Here is a 16,502-nt window from a genome sequence, read left to right on the forward strand (position 1 = left end):
ACCTCTCTGGAATCTTGCTCCCCTTCTCACCCACATTTCTCTTCTGAACCCCAGCTTGCACCCGCCTCTCACACACTTGCAGGCACTCTGTGCCTGCGCCTGGCGACACCTGCACGGACATCGAGCCTTTCATTCACTTACATCCACTCCTAATGGACCCTCTGTATTCTGAACCCCTCAGTGGCGAGGACACCCATACCCACAGCCCATATCCATAGCTGTGCCACCCAACTGCTCTTAAGGCAACCATAATCACTTGGCAGCAAGCAGGGGAAAACATTTAAAGACCTACAAGAACTTAGAAAATTTACTGCCACTACAGGAAACATGAGTAAATAATAATACTGGGAGGAGTACAGGATAAATTGGGATTTATGTTCCTGGGATAAGGAAAGCTCTCCTAGCCATGACAAGAAATCCAGGTTTCTTAAAAATGAAATCTGAGGAACATTAAACTTTCATGCAATATTAGAAAACAAACCGAGTTTGTAAAGACAAACTAAGAAAACATTCACCGAAGTCTAATTTCCTTAAAATAGCGGGTGGCTTAAAATCATTAAGGATTTGACAATCCGATAGTAAAACGATGAGGCAAGAGCGGGCAACCCCAAAAGACAAAAGACAAATACCCAGGAAACTGAACACTTGCCAATCCTCACTAAATACAAAACAACAAAAAACAATGATGTAATTTCTTTTTGCTATCCGGACTGGCAAATTTGTAAAAATTGAGAATATAGAGGATTGGCAAGCAGGTAAGAACACAGAGGTGTTTTTAGATCACTGCAACAATGTAAGTTGGTAAAAACTTTTCGGCAGGGGACATCGGGAAGGTATTAAAGTTTTAAATGTCCCCACTCTCTGACCCAGCAACTGTACTTCCAGGAATAGATCCTCCAGCGACTTTCACAGGGCAGAGGTGAGCGAGGCTGGGCACTGTGGCACCGTGGGCAGCACAATACAGTGGAACCTTGCCATGCCTGTCACTAGAGAAGCCATGAAATAAATGCTGGGGCAGCTAATGCTCAATGACGCCATCATCCAAAGAGACGTAGATCTGCGTGCTGCACGTGTCACATGTCCAACATACCGGTAAGTGAAGTGGAAGGTTGCACAAGAGCCTGAATAGAATGTTCACATTTTCATACAAGAGAAGTGGATATGTGGCGCCTGGGTGGCTCAGTTGGTTAAGCGTCCGACTCTTGATTTTGGCTGAGGTCATGATCTTATGGCTCGTGGGACCGAGCCCCGCATAGCACAGAGCCTGCTTGGGATTCTTTCTCTCTGCACCCACCCCCCCTCACTTGCACTCAGACTCTCTTTTAAATAAACATTAAAAACAAAAAACAAAAAACAAAAAAAACAAAAAACGGGGCGCCTGAGTGGTTCAATCGGTTAAGTGTCTGACTTTGGCCCAGGTCATGATCTCACGGTTCGTGGGTTCAAGCCCTGCAATGGGATCTCTGCTGACAGTTCAGAGCCTGGAGCCTGCTTTGGATTCTGTGTCTTCCTTTCTCTTTGCCCCTCTCCTGCTCATGCTCTCTCAAAAATAAATAAACGTTAAAAAGAAATTTTTTTTTAAAGTGGATATGCGAACAGAAGGAAATATATCAAATGTTCACCAAAATGCTAGCAATGGTTGTCCCAGGGAGGTGGAGACAGAGAGTACTTTATATATGTGTGTATACACACACACACACACACACACACACACACACACACCTTTTTTAATGAGCATATATTAGTCTAATAAGCAGAAAAATACAAATAAAAACAAATCATGATTAGTAAAGCCTTTCATAATTACTTTAAAATTTCTTAACATAATGATGGGTATAACTTGAATTTCTATGTCCTTATTCATATAGGTGATGTATGAATTAAAGTAACCAATAAGTCCAGTATTATGGATAAAGAAAGAGCAGAGTTTTAACTTGGTCATAACTGCCTTTCCAAATTCTACTGCTCATCTCCAGGCACGGTGTGACACCAACCGATAAGAATCAAGTCACTTGGCCAGGTGCGTGTCAGAAACGCACCTGGTCTCCCCTGGCTGCCATGACTGACTCCCAGTGCCTGAGCAGACACAGCAACCACAGGAAAGGGAAGTCCCAGATTCTCACAGGATTCGTCTACCCTTGCCAGACCAAGTCCTCTGAAGATTCGCTGATTTCCATGTCTCTCTCCAAATCGGAGGTTTACAATGTGCTCACCCAGAGAGAAGCAGGGACATCCTCTGGTACTGAGAACAGGGTAAAAGGGGTCAGCCAGAACATCTCTGGATTTAGGAGAAGGAAGATGGCCTCAAGGGCGGGAGACATTGGTGGCAGGTCTCCGGTCAGGGACAGAGAAGGGAGAGCGCTCCCAGGTCTCCCCGCTGCTGCTCCCCACACTCCATCCATGCAGTGGGGCTCCCATGCCTGTGCTGCTGAGCCTCTCCTGCACCTACATCGACCATTTCTTCAGAGACTGGAAATGGGTCCTAACACCCCACAACAAAACAAGCAGGGGATCCTAGGCTCAGCCATTACCAACAGCAACCAGATTATTATAAAGATGGGGAAAATCATAGCTTAAAAGGGCAGAGGTGGGGGGAGGACTAAATTTTCCAAAATGTAAAATTTTCCTTCTACCTTCCCCAATCATTTGCACAATTTTTGTCTAGTCCAAACGTAATTTAAAATGAGGTAGGTAGTTTCTCTCTCCTCTGCCTCCTCTTCTTTGTGGCGACTGTCGAGGCCTGTGCCGTGAAAGCACCAGTCTCCCGTGCGGGGGGAGCACCAGGGGTGGGCACTGGTGACTGACGGAGCTTCTCAGTTGGCTATTTTCTCAATCTCATCCAAATCATCTGTGTCCAATCTTTCTATTTTCTTATCTGGGGAGAAAAAGAGAATTCACAGAGACATCAACACGGGGCTATCATGAAAACACACACCTAGGGAAGGGACAGCACAGCAGGGAGGGAGGAGGCAGACAGGTTTCTGCCCCCATGCCAAGCCTCTGGCCACAGCAAACTTTCCTGAAACCCCACGGGCTCCTGGTGCCTGAGCACGGGACAGAGCCCTAGGCCCTTCAAGCCTGGCCAAGGGGGCGCTGTTGTTCGAGTTCCTGACCTGAACTCACCAGGTGTGCTCTTCGAGAACTTCCATATTGTAGGAAAGGAGGGGAATGCGACAAGGACAAAGGCCTCTCGAGGAGGCCCCAGGAGAACCTGCCCCTCTAAGGAAAGGGCCCTGGCAGGGGACACTCCCAGGCACTCACTAAAATGCTCCTGGATTCTGTTCAGGATGTTCATGCTGTGCTTGCTGTCGACCATGTTCACTGCCAGGCCCCTCTTGCCAAAGCGGCCCGTGCGCCCGATCCGGTGCAGGTAGGTCTCGTTGTCCGGGTTCCCATCCTTGTCCACGGGAAGGTCAAAGTTGATGACGACAGATACCTGTTCAACATCAATACCTGCACGAAAGAGGGGTGGAGTCAGGACGGGAAACAAAAACCACCACCCACCAGGCGAGGCTGCCACACGCCAGCATCAGGTGGAGGAAGAGTCTGGGGCAGGCCAGCTCTGGGATCCGGGGACCGGGGGCACGCAGCAGAATCCAGAGGGAAAAACAGAACTCTGGCAGGTGCTAACAAAATTATGACATCGCCAGAAGAGCCTCTGCTAGATACAAGAATCTGGAGATGCGGCCGAAACTTCACTAGGGGCCCCCAGGAGAGCAGGCACCGTTCACTCTAAACCGGTCACTGCCTGTTTCCTTCCACCACATCAGGACTCCTGGCTTCTGTGAACGTTCTCATCTGCTGGGGGAATCCAGCCTCTCCCAGAAAACAAAGTCAGCACCAACCCCAGCTGGACTCCCCGAACCATCTGAGCATCCCGTGCGGGAGCACTGCTCTCGCCATCCGGAGCCTGGCGAACGGGCACATTCTCTGCTCACCGCGGGCACACACGTTGGTGGTCACCAGCACCTTCTCTTTGCCCTCTCGGAAGCGCTCGATCACCGCAGCCCTCTGCTCCACCATCATTTCGCCGCTCAGCAGAGCCACCTGGTGGCCTTCTTTGGAGAGCTCTGCTGCCAGCCAACTAGCCGTTTTGCGGGTCTGGAGTGAAAAGAATGGTTTTAAATGGAGATACCTGTAAAAATAAAAACAAAAACAAACCTGCAAAAAAGTGGCTTGTTTCCATTAAAATACGTGAAAGCCCGCTGAGTTCAGCCACCAGGGTAGGCTTACCGATTTTACAAAGACAATTTTAGCCATGTGAATTTTTTTGGATGAATTACTTAAATCATCTTAGTGTTCAGCTAGGAAGAGTGTGGTAGGAGCCAAATATCTTCATTCTCAAATAGTCTATATTCTTAATGTTATATAATCATTTCATTGGATGTTATCTGGAGTTTTTCCCAAGGTGTGTCTAAGAGGTGGGACCAAAGAAAAGTTCAATGCTTCACAGTCTTTCCCTCATAACTCATTATAGTCTGAGGACAATATGCCCTGGGGCAGGTGGACGTGCTTCATCATTTCCTTTCTGGCCACACAGAGGACACCCAGTCCTCCTCAGCACTGAGGTGGAGCTGGCTGAAGGGAGGGCCAGGCACACCCTCCAGTGGAGCTCCTCCCCCGGCAGGCCTGCTGCTGCCACTGCTACTCACGTGGCAGAAGATCATGGCCTGAGCAATGGTGATGGCCCCGTAGAGGTTACACAAGGCCTGGAACTTCTCATCTCGGTTATTGCACAGGACGTAATACTGCTTGATGGTGTCCAACGTCTCCTCCTCACGCTTCAGTTTGATAATGTTTGGGTCTGGGACCACTTTCTGGGCAAATTTCCACACAGAGTCTTCAAAGGTGGCAGAGAAAAGCAGCATCTGGCAGTTCCTGGGCAGCATCCTGCAAGGGAAGACCCAGGTATGTGGCATGACCCCGAGTCTTTCCCTGGGAGGAACAGAAGACAGCCACCCCAGGTTTGGATGCTCTACACGCCGGGGAAAGAGGCAAAAGGGAGGAGAACAGCAGGGAGGAGGCAAGAGCAGCCATGGGACAGGCAGGGGGCTGGTGTTAGATTCCCTAAGTCTCCTTCCTCAACCCGTCATCAGCGCTGGCGAGCAAATGGCCCATCCAACAAATGCTCCTGAAGGTCCTAAAAGCAAATAACCTAGATGGAGAAAGAAGAGGAGTTAAATACAGCAGGAGGAAACACAGTGAACGAGAAGATCTTTACTTGCAAGTCAGAAGACAGGCGTTCATCTTGGCTCAAGGGTTCCTACCTCTGGATGCGGATGCTCTGGTCTTGGTGGCCCTGAGTAGCTATCATCACGTCAGCCTCATCCAGAACAAACACCTTGATCTTCTTAGGGTCGATGAACTTGAGCTTGGCGCACCAGTCCAGAACAGTCCCAGGGGTGCCAATGACAATGTGTTCACTGATCTTCTGACCTCTTTCTACTGTGAGACAAGATGTTTTCCGTGGGTATTTCCATGGCAAAACCAGCTTTGGAAATCAAAGCCTTGCCCATCCTTTCAGAGTTAGTAAAACTAGTTAATTCCAGATGTCAAAACACACAGGATTGTTATCCAAAAGTCTTGGGTTCTTCTACTGTAAAGCAGGCACAGTGGCACCTATCTAACTGCATTGTGCTCAGGATTAAATCCCATGCAGTGACCCCTCAGTGTCATTTCTCATTCCTACTTCCTCCTGTGATTCAGCGTTGTCCCCCTCACTCCCCTCAACATTTCATATCACGCATTCACTCATGGTCACAGATTTTCTCTTAAATTGGTGGTTGTGACTACCAGGATCCTGGCCCAATGACTTTTTGTTTCATGAGACATTCTGACATGTAGACAGTTTTCCTAAGTACAAATTCTCTGACTCAAAAAACATATTACTTTCAAATTATAGCTGGTGGAAGTTGAAACCAGTACAACCATCTGTCAAAATTGCTAATGCAGAGCCTGTGACCAGTATTTCCACTATTAGGAATTAATCCTGTATGTGTATTAACGTGTGAAATAACATATATGCAAGGATATACACACATCAAAAAGTAACTAATTAAGCAAAATATGATACACCCAATGGATGTTGCCAATCCAAGTATAAAACTGCTTAGGAACTGATAGGGAACAATCTCCAAAATACATTATTAAATGTGAAAAAAAGTTACAGAGCAGTTTGTATAACACAAGAGGCAAAAAAGAATACATGTAATAAATGTACATGTGCGTGAGTACATATTTATACACACACACTTACATACACACTATGTGCCTGCAGCCACATCTCTGGTGTGCCACATGAGAAACTAGTTAGTACTGAGTGCCTAAATTTAGGAAGGAGAACTAGGTGGTTGGGGGGGATGAGACAAAGTTTCAACCACATATCCTTTCAGTTTAACACATGCGAATGTGTTAACTATTTTAAAAGTAAAATTTAGGGGTGCCTGGGTGGCTTAGTCAGTTAAGCATCTGACTCTTGATCTCAGCTCAGGTCTTGATCTCGGGGTCATGAGTTCAAGACCCATACTGGGCTCCGCACTGGGTGTGAAGCCTACTTTAAAAAAAAAAAAAAAAAAAGTAAAAAAAAAAACAAAATTTACAACTTGAGAAAGGACTTTCATTAGAGATGCATCAATTGGTGAGCCTGAGTGGCTCAGTCAGTTAAGCGTCCAACTCTTTATTTCGGCTCAGGTCATAATCTCATGATTCATGACATTGAACCCATGTACGGTTCTGCACTGACAGTACAGAGCTTGGTTGGGAGTCTCTCTCTCTGCTACTCCCCACCCTCCCAGCACAATCTCTCTCTCTCTCTGTCAAAATAAATAAACTTAAAAAAGAAAATTTATCAATTATCTAATTATACATTGGAAGAATTTTGAATTAACTGAAACACATTGTAGTTCTCAATGTCCATTGCCTGAGAGTCCAAATTGAACCTTTAAAAAATAACACATTAAATATAATTAATATATTAATCCTTCACACACAATGAAGTCCCATGTTATCTACAAAGCACTCTAAAGAAGATGTACATTGTCACAATATTGTGGTATGCTTTACTTCAACGTACCCACCAGTTTGAAGCATCAAATAAACACACAAAAATAATCAACCTAATAATTTTTGGATAAAGTAGTTTTGCTGCATGTTGAAGCATGATGGTTTTCTCCAGGAAAAGGTCTTTTGTGATTATGTGGTGAGCTGAACTAGCCATTTCTCTCTGTTAACTGACAAACTAGAAAAAATGAAGTTGGGAATTTGATATACACTTTCTGGAAGATGAACAGAGTCTGTCTCTTCAATGAAAACAATCCACTGTATCTGCTGCCACAGTAACATTTAAGCTTTCAAGAGAAAATGATTATTAGAGTTTTGGAACACTTGTATGCGCCACTAAGTTTGAGTTTCTTGATGTGCATAAATTCCTCTGATGAATTTGGTAGTAATATTAGTGCAGGTAATTTAAAGTCTGTATAACAAAATGTCTCAACATTTGGAAGATCAGTGTTACCCAGGTATTTTTTTTCAATTTTTCTAATGTTTATTTATTTTTGAGAAAGAGAGACAGAATTCAAGTGGGGTAGTCAGACAGAGAGGCAGACACAGAATCTGAAGCAGACTCCAGGCTCTGAACTGTCAGCACAGAGCCCGATGCAGGGCTCGAACCCATGAACTGCGAGATCATGACCTAAGTCGCAATCAGACGCTTAAGCAACTGAGCCACCCAAGTGCCCCCTAATGGCCAAGGCATTTTAATGTAACAGTATGAAAAATTCAGTAGTATGATTTCAGATTCCACATTGGAACTAACTCTTAAGTAATTACCACTTGTTAAGTTTTGGTGTCACATCCATAAAAGAGTATCTAAAATTATCTGAAAGGCCAGATTTTCTAAATTTTTTTCTAAAGAAAGTATTTTAAAAAATTTCTCAAAAAAAAAAAAAAAAAAAAAGAAATTTCTCCATTTTAGCTTCTACTATGGCAAATATAGAAAGATAAAACCTGTATAAACAAAAATGCTTTGGGATCCTCAGTAATGTTTAAGAGTATAAGAAACCAACAAGTTTGAGAACCACTGTTCCAGGCACTTACAAACTGCTGGGTCAAAGGAATGTCTGTCTTTAGTTTTTCTTTTAAAAAAAAAGTTTTTTTTAAGCATTTATTCATTTTTGAGAGACAGAGAGAGACAGAGTATGAGTGGGGAAGGGGCAGAGAGAGAGGGAGACACAGAATCTGAAGCAGGCTCCAGGCTCTGAGCTGTCAGCACAGGGGCTTGAACTCACGAACGGCAAGATCATGAGCCGAAGTCGGATGCTCAACTGACTGAGCCACCCAGGTGCCCCTGTTTTTAGTTTTTCTAAGTAATGCCAAACTGCTTCCAGAAAGTAACTGTACCAATCAATGTAAACTCCCCACCAGAAGTGTATGGGCATTCTAGTTTGGTTTTTGTGGTTTTTTAAATTTATTTTGAGAGAGAGAGAAAGAGCATTAGTGAGCTCTCAAGTGGAGGAGGGGGAGAGAGAGAGAATCCCAAGCAGGCTCCTCACTGTTAGTGCGGAGCCCAGCACAGGGCTCAATCCCACAAGCCGTGAGATCATGACCTGAGCTGAAATCAATAGCTGGACGCTCAACCAACTGAGCCACCCAGGTGTCCAGCGCATGCCAGTTCTTGTTCGTCTGCATCAACACTTGGCATTGTCAGACTTCATTTTTGCCCATCTGTGAAGCACACAGTGGTTTTAGGTTTACATTTCCCTGATGACAAACGAGGCTTATCATCTCATATTTACTGGCCGTCTGAATTCCCTTCTTTTGTGCAGTGTCTGTTCAACTGGGCCTCTTCTGTCCATTTTCCTATTAGACTGCCTACTTTTTTCTTACTGAATTACAGTTTTATATACTCTGTTAACTTCCTTTTTAAGTAGGCGTCATGCCCAGCGTGGAGCCTAATGTGGAGCTTGAACTCATGACCCTGAGATCAAGACCCTGAGTGATACCAAGAGTCGGACACTGAACCAAGTGAGCCAACTAGATGCTCCCTACTCTGATAACTTCCTAACGACCATGTTCTACCTGCCCCTCCTCACCATTTTAGTCCATACTCTCTACACTACATACCATAGAACACATGGGAGAAATAATTGGTGGAAGGATTTGTGGTTTTGATAAGACCAAGTTACCTGGTCTTATCTGCTCCTAGTTTACTCTTACTAAAGCTGGGCTTGTTTTGAAACAAAGGGATATGACCCCAACCTGCCATCCTAGACCTACTAATCCCTTGTTAATAAGCAGCTTCCAGAACTTTGGATGCTGAATTCAAAACCCTGCTATCTCAGTGAAGAACGACAGACTTTAAGAAGTCCATGACCCATACAAAGATTTTTTTTAACAACTCTAAATCTTTTAAGAGTAGAAAGGACTGTTAAATAACAAGTTTAAAACAGATTTGCTGAAAGCAATGCAGTGGGCCCTAAGGTCAATTGAACCAGAAAATTTAATGTCATCATCACATCTTCAAAATTCAAACACCCAACTACCCTATCCTGCTCACTGCTTAGGTTTCACCCCTTTATACTCACATTTATTGCCTCGAACAGCATAAGCAAGCTTTAGTTCCGGATGAAATTTGCCCATCTGCTCAATCACTTTTCCCGTTTGAAGTGCCAACTCATATGTTGGGGAGAGGCACAAACACTGAACAAGGAAATCATAAAGGTTGAGTTTAGGAGAGTCTTTTAGTAAAAGACAACAGGCGCTAATGCAATAAATATGCTTATATTATTATCACTTTTTAAAAAATGTTTTATCTATGAGAGAGAGAGAGAGAGAGAGAGAGAGAGAGAGAATCCCAAGCCAACTCCATGCTGTCAGCACAGAGCCCAGCTCGGGCCTCGATCTCATGAACTGTGAGATCATGACCCGAACCAAAATCAGGAGTTGATGGTTAACTGACTGAGCCCCCCAGTCACCCCTGCCTGATCTTACTACCATCTAAAAGGGCAGGGAACCACATCCTTTCCAACCAGGCCCACTTTTCAGCTATAGACCCAAGCCTTCAGCAGGGAGCCCTGGCTGGGTGAATGCCTTCAGAAGCCACTGTTTAAAGCTGCTGTTTCTGAATGAACTCTACCTAGTGGCCTAGTACATGAACCTGCTCTGCCAGATCCACAGTCTGAGGCCCAGGAAACGTTCAGATCCCTTAAGCGGTGCCCTCACTAACCGCCCACCAGACAGCACTGTCCTTCCCAGGGCAGACAAGCCAGGGCCCTCAGGATCCCCCAACCCTCACCTGGGGGTATCTCTCTGCTGGTTCCACTCGGCTGAGCATGGCCAGGACGAAGGCGGCTGTTTTACCAGTACCTGACTGAGACTGAGCAATCAGGTTCTGTGGGCTGAATCAGGAACAGAAAGGAAAATAATATTGGTTAAACACAATAAAGTATCAGAATGTTCTTTCTGGATGGTAGGAATACAGAATATTCTTCCTTTAATCCAAGTTTTCTGCATTGAGGACAATGATAAATTTTTTATATGATGTTAAAAAACTGCTTAAATATTAAGGGAAAAAATGATTCTTTTAGATGGGTTTACACCAAGAATCCTCACTCTAGACTCCAGCACAGCCAGGGTGCCCTAGTTTTGTACCCCAGGGGCCGCATGGAAATTAACACTGCAGAGTAAATTCTGTGCCAAGGAAAATCCCCGAAGACATTTTCTGCCAAGCTGTAATGTGTCTCCTGCACTCGACTCCCCGTGTGTTTCCTTTTCTTTTCTTTTTTTTTTTTAATAATGTTTATTTTTGAGAAAGTGTGATCATAAGCAGGGGAGAGTCAGAGAGAGAAGGAGACATAGAATCTGAAGATTCGAAGCACACTCCAGGCTGTCAGCACAGAGACCAGTGCAGGGCTTGAACCCACGAACTGTGGGATCATGACCTGAGCTGTAGTTGTAGGCTTATCCGACTGGGCCACCCAGGCGCCCCTCCCCTTTTCCCTTCTTTATGAAAATCCAAGACACCAAGTCAGACAGATGCTTTAGAGGGAACTTTCACATTTTACTTCCTGTAACTCAGTCATGGAAATAGGTGGAATTTTTTGTCATTAAGCAAGAAAAATAATAGAATTGAATGGGAAATGTTGCTCCATAAAGTAGGATACCAATTATCTACAGTTTAAAATATGTAAACAACTCTTAGATTCTTAGGAATGTGTAGATATGTAGTAAAAGTATAAAGAAATGTAAGAGAATGATGACCTGTTTCAGGATGACATTACTCGGGTTGGGGAAGGGGATGTGAATGCAGAGGGGTGCATGGGGGCTTCTACTGTCAACTAGATTTCTTGACAAGATAGGGTTACAGATGTTCTTGACACCTTTTTTTGCAAGTTCCAAAAATTTCATACTAAAAAAAAAAAATTTTTTTTTAAACATTTATTCACTTTTGAGAGACAGAGACAGAGCACAAGTAGGGGAGGGGCAGAGAAAGAGGGAGATACAGAATCGAAACAGGCTCCAGGCTCTGAGCTGTCAGCACAGAGCCCAACACAGGGCTTGAACTCATGAACTGCGAGACCATGACCTGAGCTGAAGTCAGATGCTTAACCAACTGAGCCACCCAGGTGCCCCCAAAACTTCCTATTTTTAAAAAAACCCGTTTTTAAAAATGCACAGAATAACATTAGCGTTACCTGTTTTTCATTTATTTTAAAGATTTTTATTTATTTTTTAAGTAACCCCTACAAACCAATGTGGGTTTGAACCCACACCACCAACTGAGCTAGCCAGGTGCCCCCATTAGTTTTTACTGCTAAGTGGGGAAGGCAGAAGCTGTACCAAATTCCATGTGACTCTCTGTACTTGCTCAAGCTGTCTCCCTGAAGAAAACATGCCGTCCCAAATGTCCCATCTTGTTCTCAAGAACAGTAAGTTATCGGTATAGGACGTTAAAGCAAGTTCTGAAGAGGTGCACTGGGATCTGCATACTCACGGCTCAGCAAGCATCATGGGTAATGCATTCTCTTGTATCTTGGATGGTCGATTGAAGCCCATGGCATAGACTCCCTGGAGAAGCTGTGGTTTCCTAGGAGGCCAGGGAGAGAAAGGATCGTTTCCTAGTTCAAATTGTTTTAAAGGCCTAAATCTCTTTCCCTATATCTAGCAAAGAGTAACGCTTCCTATCTCTGTCAGACATATCTTCCTAGGCCTTAAAAAATATTATCTAAAATGAAACCAAACCATCATCCTTCTCTCCTCAGTCTTAATCTACAACTATTACACAATTCATAGAATACAGACGAGTTTTCTTTCTTGAAGAAATTCATGCTTTCAGCAGACCCCCACAAATATGATTGGTCTTGGATGGCAAATGTTCCCTGGATACTGCAAGAGTGGAATTTATTAATTTGTATAAATTGTATAATTTGCATAAAATGAATTATAAAAGGCGTACCTAAAAATAAACACTGCTTAACTGTATCACTAAGATATAGAAGTCCCTTTAGAAAACAAGATTCAGGTTTAATTTCTTGGTGCAGATGTTAAAATGAACCACAGTCATTTTGTATTCCATGGTCCTTCCAAAGCCAGCTATACAAACACTCAGGACAATCGAGAGGTAAGAGAATTGATTTAGCCAGTTTCTGGTAAAGAGGAGTGTTCAATCACCGGTACTGAACTTCACGAATGCTCATATTTGGTTATTATGTTTAGTCAAAATCAAGCATAGGAAAGCACCAGCTTATATAAGTAGCTACACAACAAATACAAATTAAAGTTGCTTTTTCATTGCATTTGCAATAACCTCTCTGTTACCTCTACCACTGACAGGGTGTTCGACAAAAATCCCACCACACTATTTGTAAGGAAGAGCCAAACCAAGTCAAGCCTTCTGTTCTCTGAGCCTTCCCTGGAGTTAACAGGCTCTCTAAAAGGCACATTCGTCTGGCATATGTTGGTTCTCAGACACAAAGACATGTGAAAGCATAATCTTTGGTGTCTTCTGTTTAGAAGAAAAGGCTATGAAGCTCAGCAGATTGTGATTTGGTTGCTAAGGAAACAAAGTCACAACTGAATGAAGATCCAAACGATCCAAGAGCTTCCAGCGGTTCATTATTTTCCTTTTATTTTGCAGATTAATTCAAAATGTTTAAGTACAAAACAAGTATATTATATTAGGCAACTTAGGTTTTATTCTTTGTTTCTTCTAGCCAACAACTACTAAATCAGAGAGAGCTTGATTTTTCAGAGAGGACAATTCCTCACTGGTCAGACTGAGAGCACAAGTCCTTTAAATGAAAGGGGGTTTAAAAACCATCTATACTTGGGGAAGCAAAACTGTCACTTCAGGAAACAAAAGAGCACATCTAGCCGTCCTGATATAGTTTATGAATAGAAGCAGAGATGGCAGAATTGCTGAATGAAGCCCCCGATGGGAGAAATACAGAAAGAAAAGAATAATTTCCTGAAAACACTAAAAAACAACAACAACGCTTTAAAAAACTTGTTCTTAACTGTTACTTCATTAATGACTTGATTTGGTTTAAGTTAGCTCTTATATTTTAAGTGTCTCTTATGCTAAAGCAGTGGTAACAGTTGGCAGGAATGTGGCCCCTATTGGCCCACGGTGGGCATATTAAAGATTTTGCTGATAAAGGTAATTCCACCACTTTCTTATTCACCAGCTGCTTTCTGTCTATGATTCAGGTCCTGGCAGGCAGCAAGAACGGTGGTTATGTCTTGTGTTACTCATAACACCCAGCACAGTACCAGGTACATAAACCAATGATTCATAAACATTTCTTTACTAATATATTGAAGTAAACAAAAAAATTGGTATGACCTTCCATAATTCTGCTTTTAAAACAAAGCGATATTAGAAGTCATTCTTAGCACAATGACATGAATATGCTCCCTTACAGCTTAATTCTGGGTTCTGGATTGGTTTTTGTTTTGCATTCTGGAATACTGAAGACTGCTTTCCACTGTAGGTACTGGAAATCCTGCAAAGGCTCTTTTGATTGATTATATAAAAGCAGATAAACTGTTCTTAACCGTAAACCCTATAGTCTAACAAAAGGGCTTACCTAATAAGAAATGTTCCTGACATCCAGAAATCACCTGTCAGCCAATATTTTATTGAAAGTTCTAAGAGCATAAAAGAAAAAAGACTTTCAGCTATGATGAATAAATCTGTGGCATTAAAAAATCCCTCCCAAGAGGAGGAGAACTGGGTAGCCAAGAGACAAGGGTGGGAGGGAAACCATCACTGTAAACTGTTTCATACTTTCTGACTTTTGAGTCATGTGAATTATCAAAGAAGCAAATACATTAAGATTCTTAAAAATAAAAGTAAAAAGTAAAATATCCCAAAGATCTCGGAAATGCTAAGTTTTACAAAGGAGGGCCTGACAAGGAGCAGCTGTTCAAAGAACAAATACTCACAGCCGAAGCTCCTCAAAGGACTTCACAGAGTAGAGCGGGGAATTTGGGTCCCGCTGGAGGACTTCCACTTGGTTCGTGTTATCGACAAGGTTGCTTCTGATCAGCTTGTTGAGTAAAGACTGGGCAGCTCTGTCCTCTGTCCGGAAGAAACCAGCAGATAGTCTTCATGCTCGTTTGGCAAACTCACCCTCGTGAAATCTCTCTCCCCATCTCTGCACCAGCACCCAGGCGGCCAGGCTTGGCTGGAGAACAACAGTCACTCCCACGGGTCTCCCTTTAGAACGGTGACTGGGAAACCCGAAAGGGCTGAGCTGCCCTATTCGTCTTCATGCTTCTATTCTCCACTCATTCACTCTTCTCAGACCTCCACTTCTACCTCCTCCTCTCTTCTCAAACTTCTAATCCCTCACATCCTCACCTGATGACCTCTCGTCTTCCTTCACAGAAAAGTACCGGTGATCAGAAACACTTCCCCATACTGTCGTGACACTCCTATACATCCACCTGCATGTGTGCCCATGTTCTCTACATTCCCTTTGGTAACCTGGGATGAACAGCCTGTGCTCCTAAGGCTAACCCCTCCACTGGTGCGACAGGTCCCAGCCCCTCTTGCCCACAAGGATATTTCTCCTGATGCTGACTCTGTTTTGCGTCATCAGTTTCCTGTTCCACTGGAACATTCCCACCAGCATGTGAACACGTTTTAACATTTTTTTTTTAATGTTTATTCATTTTTGAGAGCGAGAGTGAGAAAGGGACTGGGGGAGGGGCAAAGAGAGAGGGAGACACAGAATCCGAAGCAGGCCCCAGGCTGTTAGCACAGAGCCCGGCGCTGGGCTCTAACTTACAAATCACAAGATCATGATCTGAGCAGAAGTTGTACCCTTAACCAACTGAGCCACCCAGGGGGCCCCAATATTTATATCTTCTTAATCAAGTTATTACTTATATTTAACTACCTACTTCTGAAATACTTCCTTCTTCTGGTTTCTGGATACCACTCTCTTGAGGGCACCTGGGTGGCTCAGCCGGTTAACGGTCCGATTCCTGGCTTCAGCTCAAGTCATGATCTCATGGTCCATGAGACTGAGCTCCGCATCAGGCTCTGCGCTGACAGTGCGGAGCCTGCTTGGGATTCTCTCTCTCTCTCTGCCCCTCCCTCACTTGCTCTCTCTCTCTCAAAATAAATTAAAAAAAAAAAAAAAATGGATACCACTCTTTCATTCTCCTTCTACCTCACTGACTGCTTCTTCTCAATCTCCTTGGTAATTCCTCCTCATCTCCTTGATCCAGTGCCTCTGGCTCCAGGAGGGCAAATCTTGGGTCATATTCTATTTCTTGCTACAAAGTTTTAAAGAGAAATTACCTTTCTCTTCTTCATCTGTTTTCTCTGCAGTGGCACTGGTTTTAATAACACCTACAAAAGAAAACAGAAAGGCAAATTTCAAACCCACCCAAAAGGTGTGACAACATGAAAACTAAATCTTAGTTAGGTGATCAAAATGTAAATATTTGGCATTTCTTTATGTTTAATGGGTTTTTATTCCAAGAAAGCACACAAGAAAATTTCAACTTTCTAGGAATGTTGGCTGACTTCACAGTGGATCAGAATATGTCACCTCTGATTTGCTTATCCTATTTTAAAATATACTATTATATTAGCAAACACAATCATATGTAAGAAAGAAAACAGGTATTAAAAATTAAAAGCAAGAGGGGTGCCCGGGTGGCTCAGTCGGTTGAGTGTCCGGCTTCAGCTCAGGTCATGAACTCGCGGTTTGTGAGTTTGAGCCCCACATCAGGCTCTGTGCTGACAGCTCAGAGCCTGGAGCCTGCTTTGGATTCGGTGTCTCCCTCTCTCTCTGCCCCTCCCCTGCTCATGCTCTGTCTCTCTCTGTCTCTCATAAATAAATAAATGTTAAAAATTAAAAAAAATAAAATAAATAAAAGCAAGAGGTAAAATGTTCACTTTTGGTGGATTACAGGATTGTAAACCTGCAGGATTAAGTATCAACTTAAAAACGATTATAGGGGCGCCTGGGTGGCTCAGTCTGTTAAGC

At 43.5% G+C, this 16,502-nt stretch overlaps 1 protein-coding gene across 5 annotated transcripts in view; it reads right to left on the reverse strand.

Moving 5' to 3' along the window:
• Positions 1-1,099: 1,099 nt before the first annotated feature.
• The window catches only part of LOC125916454 (ATP-dependent RNA helicase DDX19A), a 45,765-nt gene continuing 30,362 nt past the window's right edge, over positions 1,100-16,502 (reverse strand). For 3 of the 5 annotated variants that reach the window (XM_049622663.1, XM_049622659.1, XM_049622660.1), the window contains 10 exons: positions 15,809-15,859; positions 14,443-14,578; positions 11,990-12,082; positions 10,292-10,394; positions 9,582-9,696; positions 5,268-5,445; positions 4,653-4,890; positions 3,939-4,101; positions 3,262-3,453; positions 1,100-2,875 (listed from right to left, as the gene is read on the reverse strand). In XM_049622663.1, coding sequence (XP_049478620.1) covers positions 2,814-2,875; positions 3,262-3,453; positions 3,939-4,101; positions 4,653-4,890; positions 5,268-5,445; positions 9,582-9,696; positions 10,292-10,394; positions 11,990-12,051 — 1,113 coding nt within the window. In that variant the 5' untranslated portion in view covers positions 12,052-12,082; positions 14,443-14,578; positions 15,809-15,859 and the 3' untranslated portion in view covers positions 1,100-2,813. Of the gene's footprint in view, positions 2,876-3,261; positions 3,454-3,938; positions 4,102-4,652; positions 4,891-5,267; positions 5,446-9,581; positions 9,697-10,291; positions 10,395-11,989; positions 12,083-14,084; positions 14,146-14,442; positions 14,579-15,808; positions 15,860-16,502 lie in introns of those variants that run through there. The other 2 variants (XM_049622661.1, XM_049622662.1) reach the window with 2 other exon arrangements.

This window comes from Panthera uncia, assembly GCF_023721935.1.
Source record: "Panthera uncia isolate 11264 chromosome E2 unlocalized genomic scaffold, Puncia_PCG_1.0 HiC_scaffold_20, whole genome shotgun sequence".
In the NCBI taxonomy this organism is placed as follows: domain Eukaryota; kingdom Metazoa; phylum Chordata; class Mammalia; order Carnivora; family Felidae; genus Panthera; species Panthera uncia.